This window comes from Myotis myotis, unplaced genomic scaffold (genome assembly GCF_014108235.1).
Source record: "Myotis myotis isolate mMyoMyo1 unplaced genomic scaffold, mMyoMyo1.p scaffold_m19_p_6, whole genome shotgun sequence".
Lineage (NCBI taxonomy): Eukaryota > Metazoa > Chordata > Mammalia > Chiroptera > Vespertilionidae > Myotis > Myotis myotis.
In genome coordinates, this window is record NW_023416368.1 from 99,412,310 (window position 1) to 99,436,065 (window position 23,756).

Here is a 23,756-nt window from a genome sequence, read left to right on the forward strand (position 1 = left end):
ACCACTCATGGCATGCACTGACCACCAGAGGGTAGATCAGCTGTGGGCAAACTACGGCCCGTTTGAAATGAATAAAACTATTGAAAAAAAGACTGTACCCTTTTATGTTTACTTTGAATTTATATTAGTTCACATAAACACTCCATCCATGCTTTTGTTTCAGCCCTCCAGTCCAGTTTAAGAACCCATTGTGGCCTTCGAGTCAAAAAGTTTGCCTACCACTGGCCAGTAGACGCTGACTGGTAGGTTAGTTTGCTACTGCTGGGGTCATCAAATTGGAACTGGTCAAGACAGGCTAGACACACCCTGGAGCCCTCCCATTGTCCCTAGTCCCTCTCCCGCCCCAATGGATCATGCACCAGTGGCGTCCCTCAGCCTGGCCTGCACCCTCTCACAATCTGGGACCCCTTGGGATGTTGGAGAGCCAGTTTTGACCCAATCCCATAGGCCACTCCCCTCGGAAGGATGCCTGTGGGGGAGCGGCTACAGTGTTTGGACAGGTTCAAGCCTTGGGCTAATGGGATGGCAGTCCTCCCATGGTCACGTGCAAGTCCCAGCTTGGAGAGCAGAGCCCTCCCAGCACAATTATAGCCAACAGCTATAATTGTAAGCTTGAACCTATGGTCTGAACATGTGGCCCCATGTCCCTGAGTGATGTAGGCTTGATAGAGTTCAGGTGCATGTAGTTGAGTAGGATCTAAACCCACTGGAACAGTGGTTCTCAACCTTGGCTGCACATTAGAATCACCTGGGAATCTTTAAAATCTTGATTTCTGGGCCTCATCCTCCAGAAATTGTTTCTTTATTATGGGATAGGGCCACAACATTAGTAACAAAGAAACAGAATTTCCGGAGGATGAGGCCCAGAAATCAAGATTTTAAAAAGATTCCCAGGTGATTAATGTGCAGCCAAGGTTGAGAACCACTGTGCTATAAACAAGCACACGGCTTATGGGCATCATTATCCCTTAAAGCAGCAGCATCCCATCGAGACCCAGCTTTCATTCTTGTCTTTTTTAAGCCTTTCAGCCGCCCCACTCAGGTTTGCCCTTGGCTGTGCTGGTGCGGCACAGATGCCAGGCGCAGAGCTGGCGAGCACTGCTGTAGTGGGGCCGGGAAGAGCAGGAATGGCAGGTAGGAGCTGTAGGCGGTGTTAGACTGTGGGTTTCAGCCAGATCCCCACAGGCCTCCCTGAGGGACCCCACCTGTGTGCAAATTAGTGCACCAGGCCTCTGGTATGTGTGTATATATATGGGCTACTTCAATAGCTGTTTGTAATTTAGCCAGGTCTGTGGCTATGAATTCCAGACCACTGTATATATTAAATCTCCAGTATGTAAGGAGTGAAAAGGATTTAGGTAGTTCTTTTGGTTTAGTTGACTTGCCTTTAATAATTAAAAAAGGAAGTCTCCATCTTAACACATTGCGTACCGCATAGAAATCTCTAAGACATACGCCAGGGACCGCACATTTTTGGGCAAACTGCATGTTATTTAAATCATCATGATGCACTTTAGGTGTTGTTTTTCAATTATAACATTTTTATTTACAAAAACAAACAAACAATTAAAGTTCCTAGTACTTTTTTAATGTATGGTACTGCGTAAAACATTTTCCTTTATGAAGGGGGACCAAACAAAATTTACATAAGTATCTAGATTCGCTCCTTTTTCCATGGGCGTGAAAAATGAGAACACTCATGAGTGGTCCTTAACAGATGGCGCGTGAAACACGAGAAAACTCCTGAGCGGTACGAAATGTGTTAACAAAAGACCTAATATGATGTAGACTACATTAGCCTTAACCAGTTTCAGAAAGTGCTCTAATCTTCCCTTTGGAAGAGTAACAAAATGCACCTCTGCTATAGTCTTTGTGTGTGTGTGTTAAAGAGAGTCGGACCTGGTCCTGGCTGGTGTAGCGGCTCAGCTGGTTGAGCCTTATCTCATGCGCCCAGAGGTTGCAGATTCAATTCCCAATCAGGGTACTTGCCCAGGCTGCAGGCTCAATCCCTAGTAGGGGCACGTGGGAGGCAGATGGGTTTCTCTTAGTCTCAAATCAATAAAAACATTAAAAAGCATCGAAGGTCTATCTGAAATAGGACATTATGAATGAGGGTACCTAACAGTCTGACTTCTCCCTCTTCCCCAAAGCCTTGTTTACTTGGCCTGTGCTTCCAGCCTGCCAATATAAAAATGGGAAGCAGTTTTTCCTAATCAGAGAAAGACGCTTTCTACAAGCCAGAACACCATTTTATTACTAAAGCTCTGCCATGTATTTCTAGCGGGTGCCGATGGTCACCTGCCACACTCGCACCAGGTTGTCTGTGTAGCCAGCAAAGAGAGTCTGCAAAGGAGAATTGAGTGATACGTCAGGGTCATGAAACTCTAGTCCCATTAATGAAGAAAGATGGCCCTTAAGATCCCCACTCTTCTAACTACATGATTATGGGCGATTATTCCTATTCCTAGAGGAAGCAACAGCTGGTAAGTAAGGACTAACATGCCTGTAAATTGGTCAAATTAAACTGAACTGAAAGCAGGTAATCACTACCCTCTAGACTAGACTACTGGTTGCCAACCTTTGGGACCTCAGACCACGGTTGGTGACTGCTGCGCTAGACCACAATCTTCCCTCCAAGCGGCACACCCACTTACCTGGCCATCAGCAGACCAGGCCAGAGAGGTACACTGGGGTGGCTCTGCCTTGCTGCTGGTACTGATAACTTCTTGCTTCAATTCATCTACAATGATCTTACCCTCCAAGTCCTGGGGAAGGAACAAAACGGAGTTAAGGCAACCCTGCACTTTAATGCCACTGATACTATTGAGATTACTATCTCGACAGAGGGTATTTTTTGCCACTCCCACCTGGCAATGCCTAGAGACGTTTCTGGTTGTCACTAAGGGAGTTTGCTATAGGCACTTACTGGTGACTGAAGACCAGGTTTGCTGCTAAACAACCTGAAATACACAGGACCACCCCACCCCTCCGGCAAACATTCAGACCAAGTGCCAACTGTGCTGCGGCTGAATAAGCTGCTCTATCTGGCCATTCCTTTAAGTAGGCAAAGACTGAACCACTGCAAACCCCAAACCCAGCAAGTTTTAACTAGCTTTTTCTGGGCCTCCACTGACACCCTGACAGCAGTTGTTCAGGAAATCACAATGTTGCCATGGCTTAGGGTACAGCTAGGTACCTGTCCTCAACTGCAGCCCATACTCACCCAGATCTTGATGCTGGGGCCAGTGGCAGCACAGAGCCAGTAACGATTGGGGCTGAAGCACAGGGCGTTGATGATGTCCCCACCATCAAGTGTATAGAGATGCTTGCCTTCGTTGAGGTCCCACAGCATGGCCTGGCCATCCTGGGAGAGAGCAAAGCTGAGTCAGGGCAATGTGACCTCTTCCAGATGTTAACCCCAGCTATCTCAAGGTTGTCTTATCTACCCCACCCCCGTACCTTAAACTTCCCCAAAACAAATGATTGACGTAGCCAATATTTACCTCTATACCTTTCCTTTAATGCGCCACCTCACTCACCAAACCTACCAAGAGCCTGTCATCTAAATCAAACCACTGTATGTTAAATGAGATCCTAATGTCAATAGCTTCAAAAGAAACCAGATGTATAACAGAAGACATTTGTTTTCTTTTGAACAGTATCGTATGCCTTAAAGATCTCATCGTCAGAAAGCAATCTTTGGAAACATTTACTCTCAGATTGCTCTTGTTGTCAAGCACTCTTTCTAAGACGCTGTGCCCATTGCGTAGGAGACTCCTGGCCCAAGTACCTTGCCTCCAGAAGCACAGAGGGACCCATCTGGAGAGACAGTCACAGTGTTCAGGTACCCCGTGTGGCCGATGTGATTGGTCTTCAGCTTGCAGTTTGCCAGGTTCCATACCTAAATTTGGGGTGGTGGTTGTCAGAGATGAAGAACTTGGCTCTGGAGCTGTCAATAGTCAGAAGAGCTCTAGCCAAACATTAAGGGCCTTTAAAGCTCTTTTCAAAGCATTCCTGGATCTGGTGGTCATTTGTCATTTGATCAGTAACCAAAAAAAGGTCCCGGCCACTTGTGGACAATTAGGATGAAAACAGGTAACAAACGCTCTGTTGCCTCATAAGGGACTTAGGCCCGTCAATTGGTTCCTTTAGATCAACTAGCAAGAAAAAAAGTAAAGTGAGGGACAAGTTGGAGTGCATGACCGTCTGGGAGAGAGTGGGAACACATTCCAGCTGGCAGAGACCCTACACCCTGGCTCCAAGCTCACCTTGACCAGCTTGTCCCAGCCACAGGACACGATGATGGGATTGCTGCTGTTGGGTGAGAAGCGCACACAAGACACCCACTCTGAGTGGCTCTCATCCTACAGATGAGAAGGAAATTAGGGAAAACCATCCTGTCCAGAAACTCATGACCCCACCCCTTCGTTATGACGACAATCTGTTTTCACACTTCCAAGCCCAAACCTTCGAGATCAATGACACCTTCGGCAGATGAAGCCCGAGATCACCACATAAGGCCCAGGTTCAGAGGGCGGGAGAGCACCCTAACGCGCGCCGTCACTTTACCTGGACGGTGTATTTGCATACACCCAGAGTGTTCCACAACTTGATGGTTTTATCTCGGGAGCCAGAGACAATCTGCCGGTTGTCAGAGGAGAAGGCCACGCTCAGCACGTCCTTGGTGTGGCCCACGAATCGGCGCGTGGTGGTGCCCCTGAGAGGAAGGGCTTGGTCACTGCGAGCCTCCTTCCAGGGAGACGCTTCCCTGGCCTGGTCCTGCCCCAGCGGAGCTGCGTTTCCTCATACAGCCCCGACCTGGGTCTGCACAGACCGGCCCTCAGCTAAGAATGCGCCAGAGGATTCCCTTCAGAATTGCAGGACATGTCCTCACTCCCACACGGGGTTGGCTGACCATGTCGCCTGTCATCACCAGGACCCTCCATTATGTTCCCAAGGCAGAACCTGGCTGGTCAAACTCTTGTGGCCTCAATGGCAATATCTGGAAGACCACTCCTCAGCACTTCTGTGCAACAAACGCAAAGCAACAAGGAGAGAGCCAGCACCCCACTACCCTCTCCAGGTGCTCTCTGGACTCAGGTACCACAAGGGACCGGATGGCCCAGGGACCCCGCCGCCCCCCAGAGCGAAGTGAGCAGCTACTTGCGTTGTGAGATCCCAGAGGCGAAGGGTTCCGTCCCAGGAGCCAGAGAGGGCAAACTGGCCATCTGAGGAGATGACCACGTCACTCACGAAATGGGAGTGACCCCGCAGAGCACGCTGGGGGATGCCGTAGTTGGTCTCATCCCTGGTCAGCTTCCACATGATGATGGTCTTGTCTAAGGGCAGGTCAGACAGGAAAGGAAGCCCAGTGAGTAGCCTCACGGCCACTTGCTCACCTATGGACGATCGGGACACCCCTGTCCTCGGTGGGTCCGCAATCTAACCAATGAAGGGCAGGTGGGGAGGGGAACCGCAGGCCCCGAGCACAGGCCCGGCCAAGGCCAAGTGGCCCGCTGTTCCAGAACCAAGTGGGCCAAGCAGTGCCTAACCTCACCGGAGATTAGGGCGCTCTCTCCTGACACTGAGGCCAGCTCAACACCCATTTCGGCCTCATCTGACGACTGATGCAGAACCAGCCGCTCGGGAGCGGGAAGACTAGCCGCGGGCTGCCTGCGGTGCCACCAGGCGAGCCGCTCCCCTCGCTCCTGGTGGCTGCCTCCCCGGGACCCGCGCACCGAAGCTTCCCGACTGAGCACCACGCGGTCAGTCACCTCTCAGCTCATCTTTCGGTGCGGGTGGGCGCGAACCCAAGGCCCAGGAAGCTTCCGGAGCAGAAGCCCGAAGGCACCGAGGGCGGGCTCGGGCCGGCCGGCCGGGGACTAGCCCCGCGCGGCGCCCTCGGTGCCCACCCGCGTCCCACCGGGCAGGGGCCGGGCGGCAGCTCAGAAACAGCCTCTGGTTCTCAGCACGGGCACTCAGATGGCATGTTGGTGTCATCACCGCCCCGCCCGACCCACTGCCGCACACCTGCGGGGAGGCGGGCGAGAAATCAAAGAGCGCCCAGTCCTGCAAGCCTCCCGGCGGCCGCTGGCTGACCCGTCTCCACGTCTGCACCCCGGCCGAGGCCGGGGCACAGTCCGCGCGGCCCTTCCACCCCGTTCCCGGCCGCGTGCCACGGGCCCAGCCACGCGACAGGGACACCCTCTCTTATCCTCCAATCCCCGGCCCCGCATCTCAGCTCGTACCTCGAGAGGCGGACAGGATCATGTCCGGGAACTGGGGGGTGGTGGCGATCTGGGTCACCCATCCATTGTGGCCCTTGAGGGTGCCACGGAGGGTCATCTGCTCAGTCATGGCGGCGGCGGGTGCGGGGGTCGCCGCAGCGACGAGGATGGACCTGGATACTTCAGAGAGAGCAGCAGCGCAACCACCTCCGCCGCCGCCCTGCGAGGAAAAGAGAGAACATCCCCCGCCGGAACCGGAAACACCCGCCCTCTTTCGCAAAATGGCGGCCCCCATGATTCAATGCCGCGCAAGATGGCGGCGCCATGGAGAGTATAGAGCGAGGTGAGATGACAACAGCCCACACAGCGTAACTTGGTAACGAGTATAAATATTCTGAAGCCAAGGCCACCCTGTTTCAAAACGCCCCTCGGACGCTGATGGGGCCGTGGAGCCTGAGGAGCGGAAGGGGGACGAGCCGGCATCGCCCCGAGGACTCGGGCTCCGGGCCGCGCCCGGCGGTGGCCCCGCTGGCGGAGCTTCCTGTGGGGGTCGCAGTGCGAACCCGCGGCGTCAGATTGTTGACATGGACGGCGCCCGGGACACGGAAACCCCGAGAGGTTTCCACGCGCAGGGGCGGCTCTTCCCGAGGGGTTTACGTCTGAGCTTCCGGGGAGACTCGCCGCGTGCGGGAGGGTTCGGGCCCGGCGAGAGCGCGTCCAGAGCGGAAGCCGGGGTGACGGGAAACCCGGGCGCCGGCAGAACCGGCGGGTCCGAGAGGGAGGCCTCCGGGTGCTGATGTCCGGGGGCCCGGCCGCAGGGAGGTGAGCAGCTCACGGGCCGCCTGGCTGCCTGCGGCGCCCGGGGGCCCACGGCGGCACGTCCCCGGCAGAGACGGCGCTGGCAGCGCCCGCCAGTGCTGATCTTTTTAAAGCCTCCCCTGAGGATGTGTTTACTGGTTTCTAGAGAGGACGCGGGGGAGGAAGGGGAGGGAGAGAGAGAGAGATCCATCCGTGTCCCTGGCTGCCTCCGGCCGGGACCTGGTCGGCCGCCGGGCGCGTGCCGGACCGGGAGTTGAACTCGCCGCTCGGGGCACCGGCTGGCGCTCCGATTGACCTGCTGACCCGCCCGGCCAGGGCTCAGGCCCCCGCCCTCCTTCCCCGGGGCCCTCGGCAGGAGGCCGCCGTATCCTCCGGGTAAAATAAAGGGAGGGTTGGACCCAGTATCTGCTTTTCTGTGACGGACTCGGGCCCGGGCCTGCGGGGCGCGGTGTGTGGCGGGTAAAGGCCCAGGTGCCGGCGGAGTGACGCCCCGCCTTCTCCGTGAGCGCCTCTGGGGACCCGCCCTGGTGTAGGTCTTGGGGAGGCGGGACCGTTTTGGGGTTAGATGGGCCGGGGGACGGGATATTGGGGCCGACTGGAGAAAGACAGGAGACGTGGGACAGACCCAGTGGCCATGGGGGAAGGATGCTCCAGTGGGAGGGAGGGTGGATGGGAGGAGAAGACGCTGGAAATGAGGCGGAGGGAGCGGTGGGGCCCAGCCTCGGGGCAGCACCTTGGCGACCCCTGCCGGAGGGCCCTGGGGAAGGAGGGCCGGAGGGAGGCGCGGGCGGTGACAGCAGCCGGGGCGGGGCCGCGCGGAGCGGAGGGGCCGCGATGCCTCCTGGGAGCACTGGTCGCTGCGCCCTGCACGCCCGCCCTCCTCGGGGCTCTGTCCTGAGGCACCTCCGCAGCTGGATTCATCCCGGTGGCCACCTGCACCCCCGCCCTAACGTTCCTAACGCGGCACTAGGCCCCCGCCCCGCCGTCACCCCCCGACCAGCCCCGCTGTGCCCGCTCAGGCAGGGACTCCGTGTATCTGGGCGAGTCGCTGGCTGCGCTAGGGCGGCCCCGGCTGTTGGTCTACGCGGCGGATTTCCTCCGCTCTCAGGGCACGCGCTCCCCCACCTCCTGCCTCCACTTCCAGGGACATCAGCAGTCAGTCGCATTGTATTTTCCCCTTGAGAAACCTCATCTGGTTTTTGAACAGCCCAGGGAGCCCCCGTGGAATCGGCATCCCTGAGGGAGGGCCAGGGCCCAGGTGTGCAAGCGCCCCGGCCCCCCACTCATGCTCACGGGCGGGGCTTCCTGCACCGCAGGCCCCTTTCCAGAGGCAGGCAGTTCCCAGGCTCGCCCCTACTTCCGGCTCCTCCCAGACTGACCACAGTAGATGCCGTTCACCTCCCGCAGGTCTGCGGCCTCTTCCCACAGGCTCCCTTGCTCGGTGGTGTTCTGGCAGTGTGCCCTGGAGCACACCAAGTCCAAGCTGGCGATGCCGTGGAGGAGAGGGAGGAATGGAATATAGTGGACTTGGCAGACAACTAGAGCCGGAGGGTTTGGGCTCTGGAGTCTTCCTCCAGCCACTGCCTGGCCTCCTCCCTTGGGGGAGATGCCGGCCACAGTGCCTCTGAGGGACAGTCTTGAGCCAAGGGAGGTGTCTCCCCAACCCTGGAGACCACTGTGGGTATGGCTAGGAGTGCAGACGGATGGGGCATCCTTTCCAACTCAGATTCAGCTGGAGTTAAACTCCACCCACACCTGCTTCCCTCAGGAGCCCTGTGGCTCCCTGCTAGGCATACCGGGGGGGCCCCCATCTCGCCAGTTCAAGGGCTCACCTGGACTCCTCACTCCCCTCAACCAGGAATCTTTGGGGTCACTCGTCCTCAAAGAGAGCTGAGCTGAGCTCCTAACAGTGGGGTGACGTCCCTCAGCCGTGGGATGTATCTGAAAATCAGCTGTGCCTCCAATGAGTCTGTCTCATCCAGAACATCTTTACTCTAGCCTCCCGGAGGTGGAAGCCTGCTGGAGGACCTCCCTGGCCTTTGGGGAAAATTCCAACTGTATTCAGAGCCCCCCCACCCTGAACACTTTTAGGCAGAACTCTTTTGGGCTGGGCTCAGCCCCACCAATCCTCGCTGGGAATTCAACTGGGTCTCACCCACTTGTTAGGAGCCCTGGGCTTCCCCCTCTCTTGTCCCTATAGGCATCTTCTCCATTCCACACAAGGTGAGAATCCCAAGAGGAGATTGGAGAGGTTCTTCTAAGGAAGGCTGTCTCAACATTCCTTCTCTGGAGGGGAGCCCACAGGACCCGCCTAACTGGAAAGAGCCCCTTGGACTTCTTGCCAGAGGCCCAGGATTCCTTCTCCCAGGAGCAGAGACCTTCATTCCCTTTCTGCCAGCATTCAGGTGAAACAGGTTTTCCCTTGAATGCGCAGGTGAGTGCTCTTGTAGGTGGGAGCTGAGGAAACGAAGGCCCACCGTATCCCACCTCACTTTCTGAGTTAAATCTAAGCTGCTTTAAGGTCTCAGCTCAGGTTGCCACGTCAGGAAAGTGCTGTGGACTTCCTGACACTGAGCTCTCAGTCAGGCTCCTTTGTTTCATGCCCTCATAGTGTGCTGGGCCTTCATAGCACTCAGCTCCATTTGCTGCTGAGTCCCTGGGGGCTCTCTTCTGCATACTGAGGACAGGGCCTGGTCTGTTTCTGCTCCCATGTTGCATTCCCAGCACCAGCTAGAGGGTTTGGCATGTGGAAGAGTCTAATCTTGGTGGCCAGCCTCAGACTTCGTAAAGGGCAAGTGGCTAATGTGAGGGAGGGTGTTCAGGAAACAGGATCTGCACAGGGAAGAGGCGTGCAAGCTTGGGAGAGATGGTTTCAAGAGGAAAGGGAGGAGAGAATGAAACCAGAGGTGGTGCTAAGGAAGTAGATTTTGTCCTGAAATCAAAGGACTTCTTTTTAGGATTCTCATCCCTCTCCTGCCTAGACTTGAGTTTTCTAAAAGGCATTTGTTGTCACAGTGCAGCTAGGTTGAAGTAAGACTAGATACAAGGAGTTCTGAAGCTGGACAGGAGGGTCTAGGAGGATCATGAGACCTATGAAGGGAGGGACTGAGGGCTTACCAAAGGCCTTATGAGTGAGGGGTTGAATCTCTCTTCCAATCCATTTCTCTTCTCCCTATGCTACCTTCACTCCAGAGTTTAGTACTGGAATGTACATAAAAATTATTTAATGACTAAGGCCTATAGAATTAGCTAAAAAATGTTGCTGACAAGGAAACATGGGGGTATAATTATAGGTTCTGTCCATTCTAGGAAGAAGTGGAGGTGTGGCATTTAATCAATTCTGGGAACAGAACTTACAAGAAATCACATGCCTTTTTTTTCTCTTGATAAAGACTCAGTGTCCATCTTAGGCAGAAATCTGACATCTAACAGTCCCCCTGAAGCAGGTCCTAAGGCATTCTGTTGGGTCTTCCTGGGAGAGGGACTGAGGGATTCCCTAGGCCAGTGATGGCGAACCTGACACGTGTCAGAGGTGACATGCGAACTCATTTTTTTGGTTGATTTTTCTTTGTTAAATGGCATTTAAATATATAAAATAAATATCAAAAACATAAGTCTTTGTTTTACTATGGTTGCAAATATCAAAAAATTTCTATATGTGACATGGCACCAGAGTTAAGTTAGGGTTTTTCAAAATGCTGACACGCCAAGCTCAAAAGGTTCCCCATCACTGCCCTAGGCCTTGGGTGCTTTAGCTGATGTGCAGAGTCAGAAGCTGTGGAAGTAGGCCTGGTCCAGGCAGGACTATAAGAAATGCAGGGAGAAGGCAAGCTCTTGGCTTTGTTAAAGGATTTAAAACAGCATTAGGTGGTAGGGAGAAATAAAAGTTGTGACCCAAGGTGCCTTTTCTGATTTTATTACTAGGAAGAGAATTTCATATGAACCAGGGTCAGGAGAATGTGTTGAGATGGAACCTTGAAGCTGGTTAGCTTACCACAAGGTAAGAGGGCTGAAGAGACAGTATTTCCTGTTCACACTTGGGTTTCTCAGCCAAGCCTGCTGAGAAATTCCATCCTTTGCTGTAGGGGGAGAGGGGATTCTGTGTGCCTAGGAAATGGCAGACAAAAAAGGGTTATGTGACCTCCAGGGAGCCTCTTCCAGGCCACATGGATCCCACTTTGTATTTCTGGGCCCATCTTGGTGCCAAGTGGAATTGTCAGCCAGAAGCCTCAGACCAACTCTGGATCCAAGTACATTAGGATGAGGAAAAAGTCAGGAAGGCCTAAGTTTGAACCTCAGATAGCTGTGGAGGAATGAGAGTTCCTGTGTGTGTTTAATATACTTTTATTAATTTCAGAGAGGAAGGGAGAGGGCGAGAGGAAGAAACATAAATGATGAGAGAAAATCATTGATTGGCTGCCTCCTGCATGCACCCAACTTGGGATTGAGCCCGCAACCTGGCCGTGTGCCCTGACTGGGAATTGAACTGTGACCTCCTGGTTCATAGGTGGATGCTCAGCCACTGAGCCATGCAGGCTGGGCAAGCCTTCCTGTTCTTTAATACAAATCCCTGAGATGTCCATTTTCCCCCTTTGGGAGGGGGAGAAAAGTACTAACTTACAGGCCATTTCCTTCCTCTTTGCAGGTCTCCTGATAACAACAGGAGCCTGTTACTTCTCCTCCTGTGTTTCTCACATGCAGAAATGAGCCATTTCCCCAAGCACAGAGTTCTTATACCGTACCTCTGAGGACTCTCTGGTTTGTGGGCCAGAACTGTCATTAAAATTGTAATATATGGCCCCCAGCCAGTTTTGTTCAGTGGATAGAGCGTCGACCTTTGGACTGAGGGGTCCTGGGTTTGATTCCGGCCGGGGGCACATGCCTGGGTTGCAGGCTCGATCCCCAGTCAGGGGCGTGCAGGAGGCAGCCAATCAATGGTTCTCTCTCATTATTGATGTTTCTATCTACCTCTCTCCCTTCCTCTCTAAAATCAATAGAAATATTTTTTTAAAAAAGTGTAATATATCACCACCATCATCTCTCATGGTCTCCATAGCCCTGTTCTTCCCACACCTCTCGCTTTTCTCATTAATACTGTCAGCACAAACTGCTTTCCCTTCTAGGACTCCAAGACCTCCTCACCATCCTCTGTCAGGAGTTGCTGTGAAATGAGAAAGGGAAGAACTCACTTACCTGCTTAATACTAGGTTTTGCCCTACATCAGGCACCAAATAAAACCTCATTTATACTTTTCCTTTTTTGAGGACCCAGCCTCCCAGCTTTTTTGGTGAAGGGGTTAATACAATTTTTTTTTTAAGCTAATTTCTACTAAAACCCTGTCATATCCCCTATAAGTGAAACTGGCTCATGGCCATTTTGGTTAGATTTTTTTGAAAATACAAGAAAGCCTTCTCTTAAATATGTTCTCCTTATATGCTTAAAAATATCATCTTACAGCCTTTCTCTCCTGATTGGGTAAATAAATTGTACTCGTTTTTTTGGCTTATTTTCATCTTTTCTTTGGACTTGCTATTACTCTTTAGGGCCCTAGGAAGGAGCAGAATTCAACCTACTTTAGCCATCAGCCAAGTATAACTATTTAAAATCAATTAAAATTAAACACAATTGAAAATTTAGTTCCTGAGTTGCACTAGCCACATTTCAAGAGCTCAAAAGTCATATATAGCTAGTGGTACCTGCTGTATTGGACAGCATAGATTTAGAACACATCCATCAGTGCAGAAAGTCCTTTTAGATCTAGTATAGAGGACTAGTAAGCCTGCCTCGCCCTCTTTGTAATCTTATTTTATTAGTCCATACATATTTGTAATAACTTCACTGTTATAGGATAACTTTCAGAGGGGGGTCAAGGATCGGGGTGGGAAATAGCAAGGAAATTATAGGTCCTATGAAAGTTTCAGGAGGCATGGCATAGTGGCCAGAGGTTGATGACCAGTGGCAGGGGAGTCTTAGCTTTTAAGGAAGTACTTTAGGGGCTGATATTCATATGTACCAACACAGGGCCACCCACACTCTGACAGGAGTAGACAGGCTCCGGTCTCCTGTATTAGGTCTGCATAATACTTAAAAAACAAAAGACTGCCCTGTGGCCTTGCTGAAACTGAGTAGCTAAAGTAATTGCTTTTTACTAATCATTTCTAGATCTTGATTTCATATACTGCTTTGTCACTGTCCTGTTCTCCCAAGTGTCAGTGACATAAGCAGCGCTAATGTTTATAAAAGGCTTGCTGACCCTGCCATCTTCACACCAAGAGCTGGGAGAAGTCTGGGTCCTATCAATTAACCTACTGATGTTGAGACTACATTTAGTAAGGGTCCAGCTAGGTAAGGCTGTTCTTCCAGTGAACACTTGAACAACTATGCCAGGCACTGGCTCTAGGGCCTAAGTGAGGCTAGTCTATGGATTTGACCAGTTTCCCTGCATCTAGAACAGCAGTTCTCAACTAGGGACGATCGCGCACTCCCCTCCCGACATCTCGTCCTGCAATGTCCGGAGAAATCTGTTGTCACAGCTGGTGGAGTGGTGCTACTTACGTCTAGTAAGCAGAATCCAGACTCTTAAGTAGCCTACAATGCACAACCTTCTCCCCACCACCAAAAATTAGCTCACTCAAAATGTGTCAACAGTGCTGAGGTTGAGAAGCCCTGGTCTAGACCATAACATGAACCAGCTCTTCACGCCAAGACCAATCACAAGGTCCAGGCTCAGTAGGATAGTAAGTAAGGCTAGCAAGTATCTGATAAATTGGGAAGGAAAACAATTAGAAGTTGATCGAACGGTAGCTGGTATAACGAGTGTTTTTAACTGCACCAGAAAGCTAAGAGCTAAGGTCATAGTGCGATTGGAGTTGAGGATTTCAGGTATGTAGCAAGTCTATTGAAAATGAGGGCCCGGGTACAGCCACAGGGGCAGAGAGGAGCAAGTTTAAACAGTCTGACTTTGATACAGTGGTCAATAGCTAAACCTGTAGGGAAGACCTGCAATAAACAGATGAGCTGCTGGATATGGATAGACCAGTTTTTCTCAACAACATTTTTGTAACCCACACCTCTACTCATACATCTAAAAATCTTACATTTTCCTTCCAGTGATACTTACATTTTCAAAATTAAGTATCACAACTAAAATCAATTTAAAAAATGGTAATCTTGGAATGCGAAACTTTATTCAGATGATATGATAACCATGTCACAGTTATACCTTAACTTTTTTTCCTGGGCAGTGTAGAAGATGCAACAAAATGCAAGCTCTTTAACAACATTCGTTCACTGTTTTCTCCCCACAGCTAGATATAGCAAAAAAAGAAAAAAAGCTTTTACGATGTAAGGAAAAAATGGAATGAAGTATTCTGTTCAGTCGTTTGACATCTAAATTTCTCTAGAGTATCTGGAAGTTGCTAGTAAAAACAGTCGAACTTTTGAGTTCCATAAAATCTTTCTGAAGTTCTTCCAGTGAAAACTAAACATCAGTGTGAAACACATTCTTCCCAAAAGCTACCAAAGAATACATCACCCCAAAATAGTTCTGTATATTTCACTTTTTTTCTTGAAATAACATTCATGAATCTGGTCCTCAAAAGACTGACCAAGAAAATTAGACATTGTTAGCATGAGTTTGCTATCTGTAGCTGGATTTTTGGCAAGTTTTGCTTCAAGTATTTAATAATGAGCAGTGCTGGTGTTTGCTCCTGGACATTTCAAGGTCAATGTATTTTAAACTTCAATGTGTTACATTCTGAAAGTTTTAATTTTTAAAGTATAGGTTCTTTTTTGTTGGTGTTTTAAAATCAGGATTGTTCTGTTATTGGTGTTCCAAATTCTGTTGTTCTGACCATAAATTCAGCTAAATTCAGTTCTTTAACAACCAAGGAACCTCAGTATATAACAGAAAACACTCTGAACAGCATTTAGATCTTCAAAACCCAAGGCAAACTGGGATCAGATGTAATGTTTTTCAAATAATGATGCTGACAGCAGGCTGAAGATTTCCAGTAGATTGTGGGCAGATCGATGGAAGTTTATGGTTGGTATTGACTATTGCAGGACATCTTGAATGCCAATTTTCTTCATTTTTTGCCCTCCCCAAACAAAACCCATCCAAAACATGCCATTGCTGTAGCACCATCAATGAATACTATAATTTTTCACCAAACTCAGTTTATGTGATAACAGTTTCAAAAAAAAATACTGTCTTTAGTGGTCAAGTACCAGGCTTATGAAAACAGCACATCCATGGTTTTTAAAGCCTAATTGTGAAAATAAGCAAAGCACAATTTCCTTTGTCAGTAGATTCATCTCAACTAATAGCAAAGAAAGATGAGTTGATGTTTTTTAAAACCTGAAGAGTGATATGCTCAGTCATCAATTCCTTGTTAAAACTGCAGAAGTAAATGAAGAAATTCTGGGACTCCTCAATTTCCTCTTAAAGTTGTGACAGCACTTGAAATGTAAGGTTTCACAAGTTTCTCCATTTTTTTCTCCTTTGCAATTAAAAGGGCTATTTAACATTAAGCTTTCATGGCCTTTGAAGATTCCTGTTAATATTCCAATACAGTCCAGTCTTAAAGCTGCAGAGGATTGTGCTCTGTAGAACACTGTTTTTAATGGCATAAATTTAACAGTGTTTGGCATGGTGTCACTGCCCAACACTCAAATAACTCAACTGGAGAAGCTGACCCTATCTTCTACATCATAACGTGAATATATGCTTGATAAAGACCTCAAAAAAAACTGGCTGCCATCTTTAGCTATGTCAAAGGAAAAAACATAAACAAGGAATACTGATGATGGAAGCATCTGGTCCCTCTTGCAGAGCGATGAATGACTTTATAGGCGGCAGCTGGGTGGCAGGGCAATCCAGCTATGCCTGAGCCTCCATAGGTGAAATTCTTTGTTCATTTTCTGTTCATTTTCTTTTTATACACCCACCTGCCGCCTAAAACCTGACACCATTTAATGGTGCCCTTAGTCAAATCTAAGTGGTCTTACTTTCACAATCCTCTGATTCTAGCTTGAAGAGTCAAGACGAACTCTAACTCATGGAATGGACAAAAAGGAAGATGTAAATAAGTTTTCAGAGTTAAAAAGCCTCTTTTTATACAAAATTAAACTTCAAACTTTAAAAGAACATTTAAAAGAACTTTGGGGGGTGGGGGTGGGAAGAGATTAACCAAAGAACTTACATGCATATATGCATAACCCATGGACATAGATAATAGTGGGGTGAAGGTGAGAGGGCAGGTGCAGGGGAGGCGGGGGATCACGAGGGGCAGGGGTAGGGGATATGTATCTATAATACTTTCAACAAAAGAAGATTGACCTCAAAACAATATAACTATCCTGGATATGCAATAGTATAAATGAACACATCTACCCAGCCTATTAAATACCTCATTAAGTAGTATAGACCTAATCTGAAGGCTGCTTGCTGTACCCAGTATAACCCATACCCTGAAATGCTGATAGAAGTTGTGGAGGGAGGGGGGAGAGTGCCTTTCTCTCCTATTCCTGAAAATCATTGATAAGTAACAAATCTATTCCTAACACCTAAAACTAAAAAGCCTGACCACTCCAAAGTAGATAAAAAAATATGTGTTGAATTAATAGCTGATGAGAGAATTCATGTAACCAGAACTGTGAGATGGATAATGTACAATGTTAAATAAACCACTGTACAAAAATAGTTCCTTATACAATGTTAACTATTATAAGACTTTTGTTCAGTAAAATTCTAAATCATGCTACTGGAATGTGTATTCACCTTTGAAAGCAAGTTACAAAACTTATGAACGGTATAAAGAATGAAAGAATATGTCAGTTACTATCAATTTACACATAACTTACATAAAACAAAAGATTTTTACCTTTTTATTGTAATTCCTATGTTTGGCAGTGCTATCTACCTAAGTTCTGGTGTGTATTTGAAAGTAAGCCGGCCAGTGTGGCTCAGCAGTTGATCATCAACCCCAGAACCAAGAGGCTGCTGTTTCAGTTCCTAATCAGGGCATATACCTGGGTTCTGGGCTTGATCCCCAGTAGTGGGTGTGCAGGAGGCAGCTGATTGATGATTTTTCTCTCATCAATGATGTTTCTATCTATCCCTCGTCCTTCCTCTATCTCTAAAAATCAATAAAAACTTTTTTTTAAAAAAATAAAATGTTTTATTTTAAAATATTCTATATTTCAAAAGGGGTTATTCCCAATTTCTTTAACTGGATTTGTTGTTTATAAATAATTTTCAGGCTTCAAATGAGTGTTATCTGACCTTCCCAGTTGAAGAGACCACCTCTTTTCTCTTGCTTAAACTGGCTTTTAATTAAAATTTCAGTTTCAAATCCTTCCCAGAAAAATTCTAGCAGAGGAATGTAAGGTTACCTCCTTTCCTCAGCTTCAGTGTATAGAACATAGTTCCTTCTGTAGGCAAATTTAGTTATTACCCTGGTGGAAAGTGGGTGCTTGGGTTTGTCCTTAAAGTCAGGTTAATATGGAATTAGCAGTGATTTGTAAAGGTTTAACTGCACTTACCAATAGTTACTGTAAAGTGAGGGTGTGTGTGATAGCTAATATATGATGTTCTGCTTGTGTTTTGACTGCAACCCAGAGTAAGCAATACCTTTTACTCTGGACCAAGTATACACATGTGTATATAAAATTTACAACGTTTATAAAACACCTAGAGGCCCAATGCATGAATTCATGCATGGGTGGGGTCCCTTGGCCTGGCTGGGGGTTGGGGCCGATCAGGGCCATCTCACCCAGTCCCAGGCTGGCCAGTCGGAGGTGGGGAAGGGGGGTAGGGACTGTGGGAGGTTGGCTGTGGGAGCGCACTGACCACCAGGGGGCAGCTCCTGTGTTGAGCGTCTGCCCCCCCTGGTGGTCAGTGCACATCATGGCGGCTGGTCATAATGGATGGATATATATATATATTAGAGGCCCGGTGCATGAAATTTGTGCACTGGGGGGGGGGGGTGGTAGTCCCTCAGCCCAACCTGCACCCTCTCCAATTGGGACCCCAGTGGGATTGGGCCTAAACAGGCAGTCAGATATCCCTCTCATAATCCAGGACTGCTGGCTCCCAACTGCTCACCTGCCTGCCTACCTGATTGCCCCTAACCACCTCTGCCTGCAGCCTGATCAACCCCTAGCCCAGGGGTGGGCAAACTTTTTGACTCGAGGGCCACAATGGGTTCTTAAACTGGACCGGAGGGCCGGAACAAAAGCATGGATGGAGTGTTTGTGTGAACTAATATAAATTCAAAGTAAACATCATTACATAAAAGGGTACAGTCTTTTTTTTAGTTTTATTCATTTCAAACGGGCCGGATTCAGCCCGCGGGCCGTAGTTTGCCCACGGCTGCCCTAGCCATTCCCCTGCCAGTCTGATCGACGCTTACCTGCTCCCCTGCTGGCCCGATTGCCCCTAACTTCCCTCCATTGCCGGCCTGGTCACCCCTAACTGCCCTCCTCTGCAGGCCTTGTCCCTCCCAACTGTCTTCCCCTGCAGGCCTTGTTCCCCCCCAACTGCCTTCCCTTGTAGGCCTGGTTGCCCCTAACTGCCCTCCCCTGCCGCCCTGGTTGCCCCTAACTGCCCTCCCCTGCCGTCCTGGTTGCCCCTAACTGCCCTCCCCTGCACGCCTGGTCACCCCTAATTGCCCTCCCCTGCCACCCTAGTTGCCCCTAACTGCCCTCCCCTGCACGCCCTGGGCACCCCTAATTGCCCTCCCCTGCCACCTAGTTGGCCCCTAACTGCCCTCCCTGCAGGGCCTGGTCTGTTTCCCCCCCAACTGCCCTCTCGCCAGCCTGAATTGCCCCTAACTGCCCTCCCTGCTGCCCTGGTTGCCCCTAAACTGCCCTCCCTGCAGTCCTGGTCACCCCCCCCCCAAACTGCCTCCCCTGCGCCTTGTCCCTCCCAACTCCCTCCCCTGCAGGCCTTGTTCCCCCAACTTCCCCTCTTCTGCAGGCCTTGGTTCCCCCCAACTGCCATCCCTTTCAGGCCTGCTGGTCCCCCCCAACTGGCCCTCCCTTTCAGGCCTGGTCCCCCCCAACTGCCCTCCCTTTCAGGCCTGGTCCCCCCCAACTGCCCTCCCTTTCAGGCCTGGTCCCTCCCAACTGCCTTCCCCTGCTGGCCATCTTGTGGCGGCCATCTTGTGGCCACGTGGGGGGGCCATCTTGTGTGCTGGAATGACGGTCAATTTGCATATTACCTCTATTATATAGGATATCTTCCTATGCTCCATGCACAGTGATATTTTCTATTTAGTTTTAAAATAATGCTGGGCATGACTCATTTAAGAACCACTAAATGGTGAAAACCCACAGTTTGAAAATCACTGCTGTAGGAGAACATGAGGAAATACATTTTATAAATTGTAAAGCACTACTGAGATGTGAGTAGCTGCTACTAAATATCCACCAGGTTAAGACTTTTTGGGCCTGAAGACAACTTCTTCTTCCTTGGGTACTGCAAGGGGCCACATCACCTAGGTTCTGGTAAGGAAGTTAGTATTCACACTGACTTTTGTCATTGAGTCAACTTTCTAATACTCAGAATGAGAACTAGAAAGCAAGGCATTAACCAGGTCAAAATCCAAAGAAGGGAAGACAAAAAGGAAAGTAAAATATAAAAGTAAACATCTGATTAGTGCCTTATGGTTTATAAAATATTTTACCGCGCATGATATTCTCTCTCTCTCTCTCTCTCTCTCTCTCTCTCTCTCTCTCTCTCTCTCTCTCTCTCTCTCTCTCTCTCTCTCATATATATATTAGAGGAAGGGACGGGGAGAGAGAGAAACATCAATCGCCTGCCTCCTGCACGCACCCTGACTGGGGATTGAGCCCACAACCTCGGCATATGCCCCGACCGGTAAATGAACTGGTGACCTTTCGGTGCACAGGACAACACGACCAACTGAACCACACTGGCCAGGGCACACGTGATCTCTTTTAATTGTAACAAGCTAGGGAAAAAATAACGCTAACAGGCTGAAACCTGCCTAAGATGAGACCGGTCACCTGATCCTAAGTCCTTCACTCTACATCACACCAGGGAAGCAAAGTGACCAGGACATGGCCCGTTGGTGTGGGGCGTGGCCAGCTGCCCGCAGTAGCCCAGTTACGTTCTGATTCTGCTTGTGCTGAGAAGTCTGTTATCTTCAAGTACCTCAGCTTTCCATTTCTATGTGTTCAGAGTTCTGGAGTCTTGGTTAGGGGTAAACTCAGAACTCAGGTCAGACGGAAATTAATACCAGGGATCTGTTACCTCTGTCCCTCTGCCTAGGCTGACTGACAATGGGCAGCTTCTGTCTGCTCAGCTTCTCTGGGGAGGACAGCCTCAGCCTTTGTCCTTGTGTGTTCATCTTTCTCCTCTGTACCCCCCCCCCGCCCCCAAATCTCTAACAAAAAAAGACTAAACAAGTACCCATCCCTGCCAACTCCTGTCCAAACTCCCATGTCCCCTTAATGTAGGCCGCTCACCTGTACTCCTGCTCCACCTCCTCCAGCGGCACCACGCTGTGCTGCTTGTGGCTCCTGGACTCCCGGCACACCACGCAGATGGCCTCCTCGTCCACCTCGCAGAAGAGCTTCAGGGCCTGCTGGTGCTCGGAGCAGACGCCGTGCTCGCCCCCCAGGCTCCCCGAGACCAGGTCGGGGCGCAGGTGGCGGATGACCTGGACCATGTTGGCCAGCTGCAGGTTGGGGCGGAGGCTGCGGCTCCTGAAGCTCCGGCGGCACTGGGGGCAGGTGAACCGCCGGCGGGGGTCCGCGGGCGGGGCCGGGGGCGCCGGCGGGGCCGGGGCAAAGTACCAATCTTCCTCGTACCAGTCGTCCAGCACCGCCTCTTCCTCGTAGATGTCAATTCGGTAATAGTGCCCCTCTTCCTCCTCTTCCGGGACCCACGCGTCGTCCCAGTGCCTGATGCCACCGCCTGCGCCCCAGGGCCCCTCCTCCGGGCCCTGGAACAACTCGCCCGCGCTCTGCTGGTACAAAACCTCCCGAATGGAGCGGTCCCGCCCGCCCGTGGCCCCCACCGCCTGGTCCTCGTCGTCCTTGCCCCACAGCTGGGTCACACACCCGCGGCAGAAGTTGTGCCCGCAGCCGATGGACACGGGGTCCGTGAGGTAGTCGAGGCAGATGGCGCACACGGCCTCCTCCTGCAGGCTCTGCACGAGGTTGCGAGCAGGGCGGTGGCCGGCCATCTCGATGCGCCCCCGGCAGGTGCTGGCGTCGAGGAGCGGGACACTGTGACCGACTCCGGACTCCTCCTGCTCCTGCTCCTCCTCCTTCCCTCCCCCTCCTTCCCTCCCCCTCCCCTCTTCCTCCTCTTCCTCCTCCTCCTCCTCTTCCTCCTCCTCCTCCCCCTCCTCTCTTCCTCCTCCTCCTCCTCCTCTCTTCCTCCTCCTCCTCCTCCTCCTCCTCCTCCTCCTCCTCCTCCTCCTTCTCCTCCTCCTCCTTCTCTCTTCCTCCTCCTCCTCCTCTCCTCCTCCTCCTCCTCTTCCTCCTCCTCCTCCTCCTCAGGCGCAGGGAAGCCTTGCTCCCTCTCAGGCTCTTCCGAGCTCGAGGCCCAGGTTCCCGGCCGCGCCCCACGGGCCCACTCGCCGTCGAGGCTCAGCAAGCGAACGCGGGTCCAGCACGCGTTTCCCTCCCTCAGCGTTCGCCCAATCAGCGTCCGCGGACGCCGGCTTTCTAACGGCTCCCGGCGACCAAAGATGCCGGGAGAGGGCGCTCTAACCCGCACGGGGCGGTCTGGGCCGGCGGCGGACCTCGTCTCTATGGTGCGCGGGGCCGAGCGCCGGGACAGGGCGCCGCGCGGGGCAGGCGTGGAGGCGGAGGACTGAGCGGAGCTATCGAGCGGCGTGAGATGCGCTCCCACCCGCAGACACGGCCCCTCAGCCGCTCGGAGAGCCGCCCCGAGGCCGATCTGGAGGGCCGGGCGCCGGGGCACTGCCAGCCCGAGGCCCTCGTGCCGGGAGGACTCGGCTTCGCAGCGGCCGCGCTCGGGGGCGGGACGGAGGAGCCACGTGGGGCTGAGCTGGCGGTAGCGTGGAGTGGCCTCGAGGTCCACGTATCTGTCTGGGATTTGTGTGCCTCCAACTTACCTTTTCTTTTTCTTTCTTTCTTTTTTTTTTTTTTTTTATTGCTTACAGTGTTACAAAGGGCATTACATATGTGTCCTTTTTTCCCCCCCCAACTTACATTTTCAAACCGGTGCGCCCTTCCTTGCTGCCCGCAGAGCCTCGGCTTCCAGCCCTGACTTCTCCCGCGACCTTCACTTCTACGATCACCTCCACCGTCCCGCGGCCCCTCGGGCACCGCGGACTCCGCGTGCCCGCACCAACTTCTGTATACCCTTCCCCCTTCCATTCTTCACCCTCCATTCACCACCCGCTCGGCCATCCATGCGTTTTCATTCTTCCCTCCAGTCATTTATGCATAATCCGCTCATTTATCCATCCAGTCCAATCTATCCACGTTACAGGAACAGCAGTAACAAAAAACGGGTAAGACAATCAGTCCCCTCGAGGAGTACAGAGTTATAGGCGTGTGGTTACCGTCCATCGAAGGTTCTCTAAGCGTTTTTTTTACTATGTTTACCTGACCCTCAGTAAAAAGTATATTGCATATATTGATCCAATACAGACATATGAAAAGATGCTCAATGTCACCAGTCATCAGAGCAATGCAAATTTTAACCACAATAAGATATAACCTCACACTTTTCAGAATGGCTACTACCAATAAATCAACAAACAAGTGTTGTCAAGGATGTGGAGAAAAATGGAATCCTCAAACACTGTTCATGCGAATCCAAATCGGTGCAGCCACTGTGAAAGGCAGTATGGAGTTACCTCAAAAAATTAAAAATGGAACTGCCTTATGACCCAGCAATTCTACTTCTGGGAATATATCCAAAGAAACCCAAAACACTAATTTGAAAGAATATATGCATCAATGATGAGAGAGATCGGCTGCCTCCTGTACATCCCACACCACAGATAGAACCCGCAACCCGGACATGTGCCCTGACTGGCAATCAAACCGTGACCTCCTGGTTCATAGGTCAATACTGAAACCACTGAGCCACGCCAGCTGGCTATTCTAAGTCTCTTTAAAAAAATTTTTATTCATTGAATGTTAGAGAGAGAGAGAAAGGAAGGGGGTGGAAAGAGAGAGAAAAAATGATAATTGTTTCACTTATTTATGCATTTATTGGTTGATTTTTTGTAGACAAGCAGCTTTTATTTTATTTTTTTCAATAGTAACATTTGTTTATTTGTAAAGTACATTTTACATTCAGTATTATTCTGCATTAGTGTCAGGTGTACAACATAGTGGTCAGACATTTATATGACTTACGAAGTGATCCCTCTGGTAAGTCTAGCACCCACCTAGCACAATCCATAGTTATTACAATATTATGGTCTATGTTCCCTGGGCTGCATGTCACGTCCTTGTGACTGCTTTGTAACTGCCAATCTGAACGTCTTCATCTTTTCACACCTTTTACCCAGTTCCCCAAACCCGCCCATATGACGACCACAGTCTGTTCTCTGCCTGTGAGTCTGTTTCTGACTCTCCCTGGCAGACAGACACTCCCCTGCTTGTCACAGCTGGATGTTATGTGGGTGCCTCTTCCCGGCTCTGGTGCTCTGCACTGGGGAGCGGGCCTGGGGTTTAGACCGGATGCTTCTC

General features: G+C 50.7%; 2 protein-coding genes and 1 non-coding gene across 4 annotated transcripts; all 3 read right to left on the bottom strand.

Annotated features, from left to right (window-relative positions):
• Positions 1-2,231: 2,231 nt before the first annotated feature.
• Positions 2,232-6,469, bottom strand: RACK1 (receptor for activated C kinase 1). Of its 2 annotated transcripts, XM_036313306.1 has the most exons (8): positions 6,249-6,469; positions 5,168-5,339; positions 4,570-4,717; positions 4,269-4,364; positions 3,791-3,901; positions 3,224-3,364; positions 2,655-2,765; positions 2,232-2,343 (listed from the first exon to the last, which is right to left on the bottom strand). In XM_036313306.1, the coding sequence occupies exons 1-8, from the start codon at positions 6,355-6,357 to the stop codon at positions 2,278-2,280; spliced, it is 954 nt and encodes a 317-aa protein (XP_036169199.1). In that variant the 5' UTR covers positions 6,358-6,469; the 3' UTR covers positions 2,232-2,277. The 2 variants fall into 2 exon arrangements, with proteins under 2 accessions (XP_036169199.1, XP_036169200.1); XM_036313307.1 differs by lacking the exon at positions 2,655-2,765.
• On the bottom strand, positions 5,942-6,009 carry LOC118659453. The gene has a single exon (XR_004968571.1). It is a non-coding gene; the product is annotated as a small nucleolar RNA SNORD95 (small nucleolar RNA).
• Positions 6,470-11,077: 4,608 nt separating the features above from the next.
• Positions 11,078-21,327, bottom strand: LOC118658179 (E3 ubiquitin-protein ligase TRIM52-like). The gene is given in 2 exon segments (XM_036313308.1): positions 11,078-11,125; positions 20,534-21,327. Coding segments are annotated over 2 exon segments (777 nt in total). The 5' UTR covers positions 21,263-21,327.
• Between the last annotated feature and the right edge of the window lie 2,429 nt (positions 21,328-23,756).

Excerpts from the sequence above, each read along its gene's own strand:
- RACK1 (XM_036313306.1), bottom strand. The coding sequence starts at position 6,357 with ATGACTGAGCAGATGACCCTCCGTGGCACCCTCAAGGGCCACAATGGA. Across the intron at positions 4,365-4,569 it reads TATGCAAATACACCGTCCAG|GATGAGAGCCACTCAGAGTG; the intron begins GTAAAGTGACGG and ends TCTCATCTGTAG. Across the intron at positions 2,766-3,223 it reads GCCCCAGCATCAAGATCTGG|GACTTGGAGGGTAAGATCAT; the intron begins GTGAGTATGGGC and ends TTCCTTCCCCAG.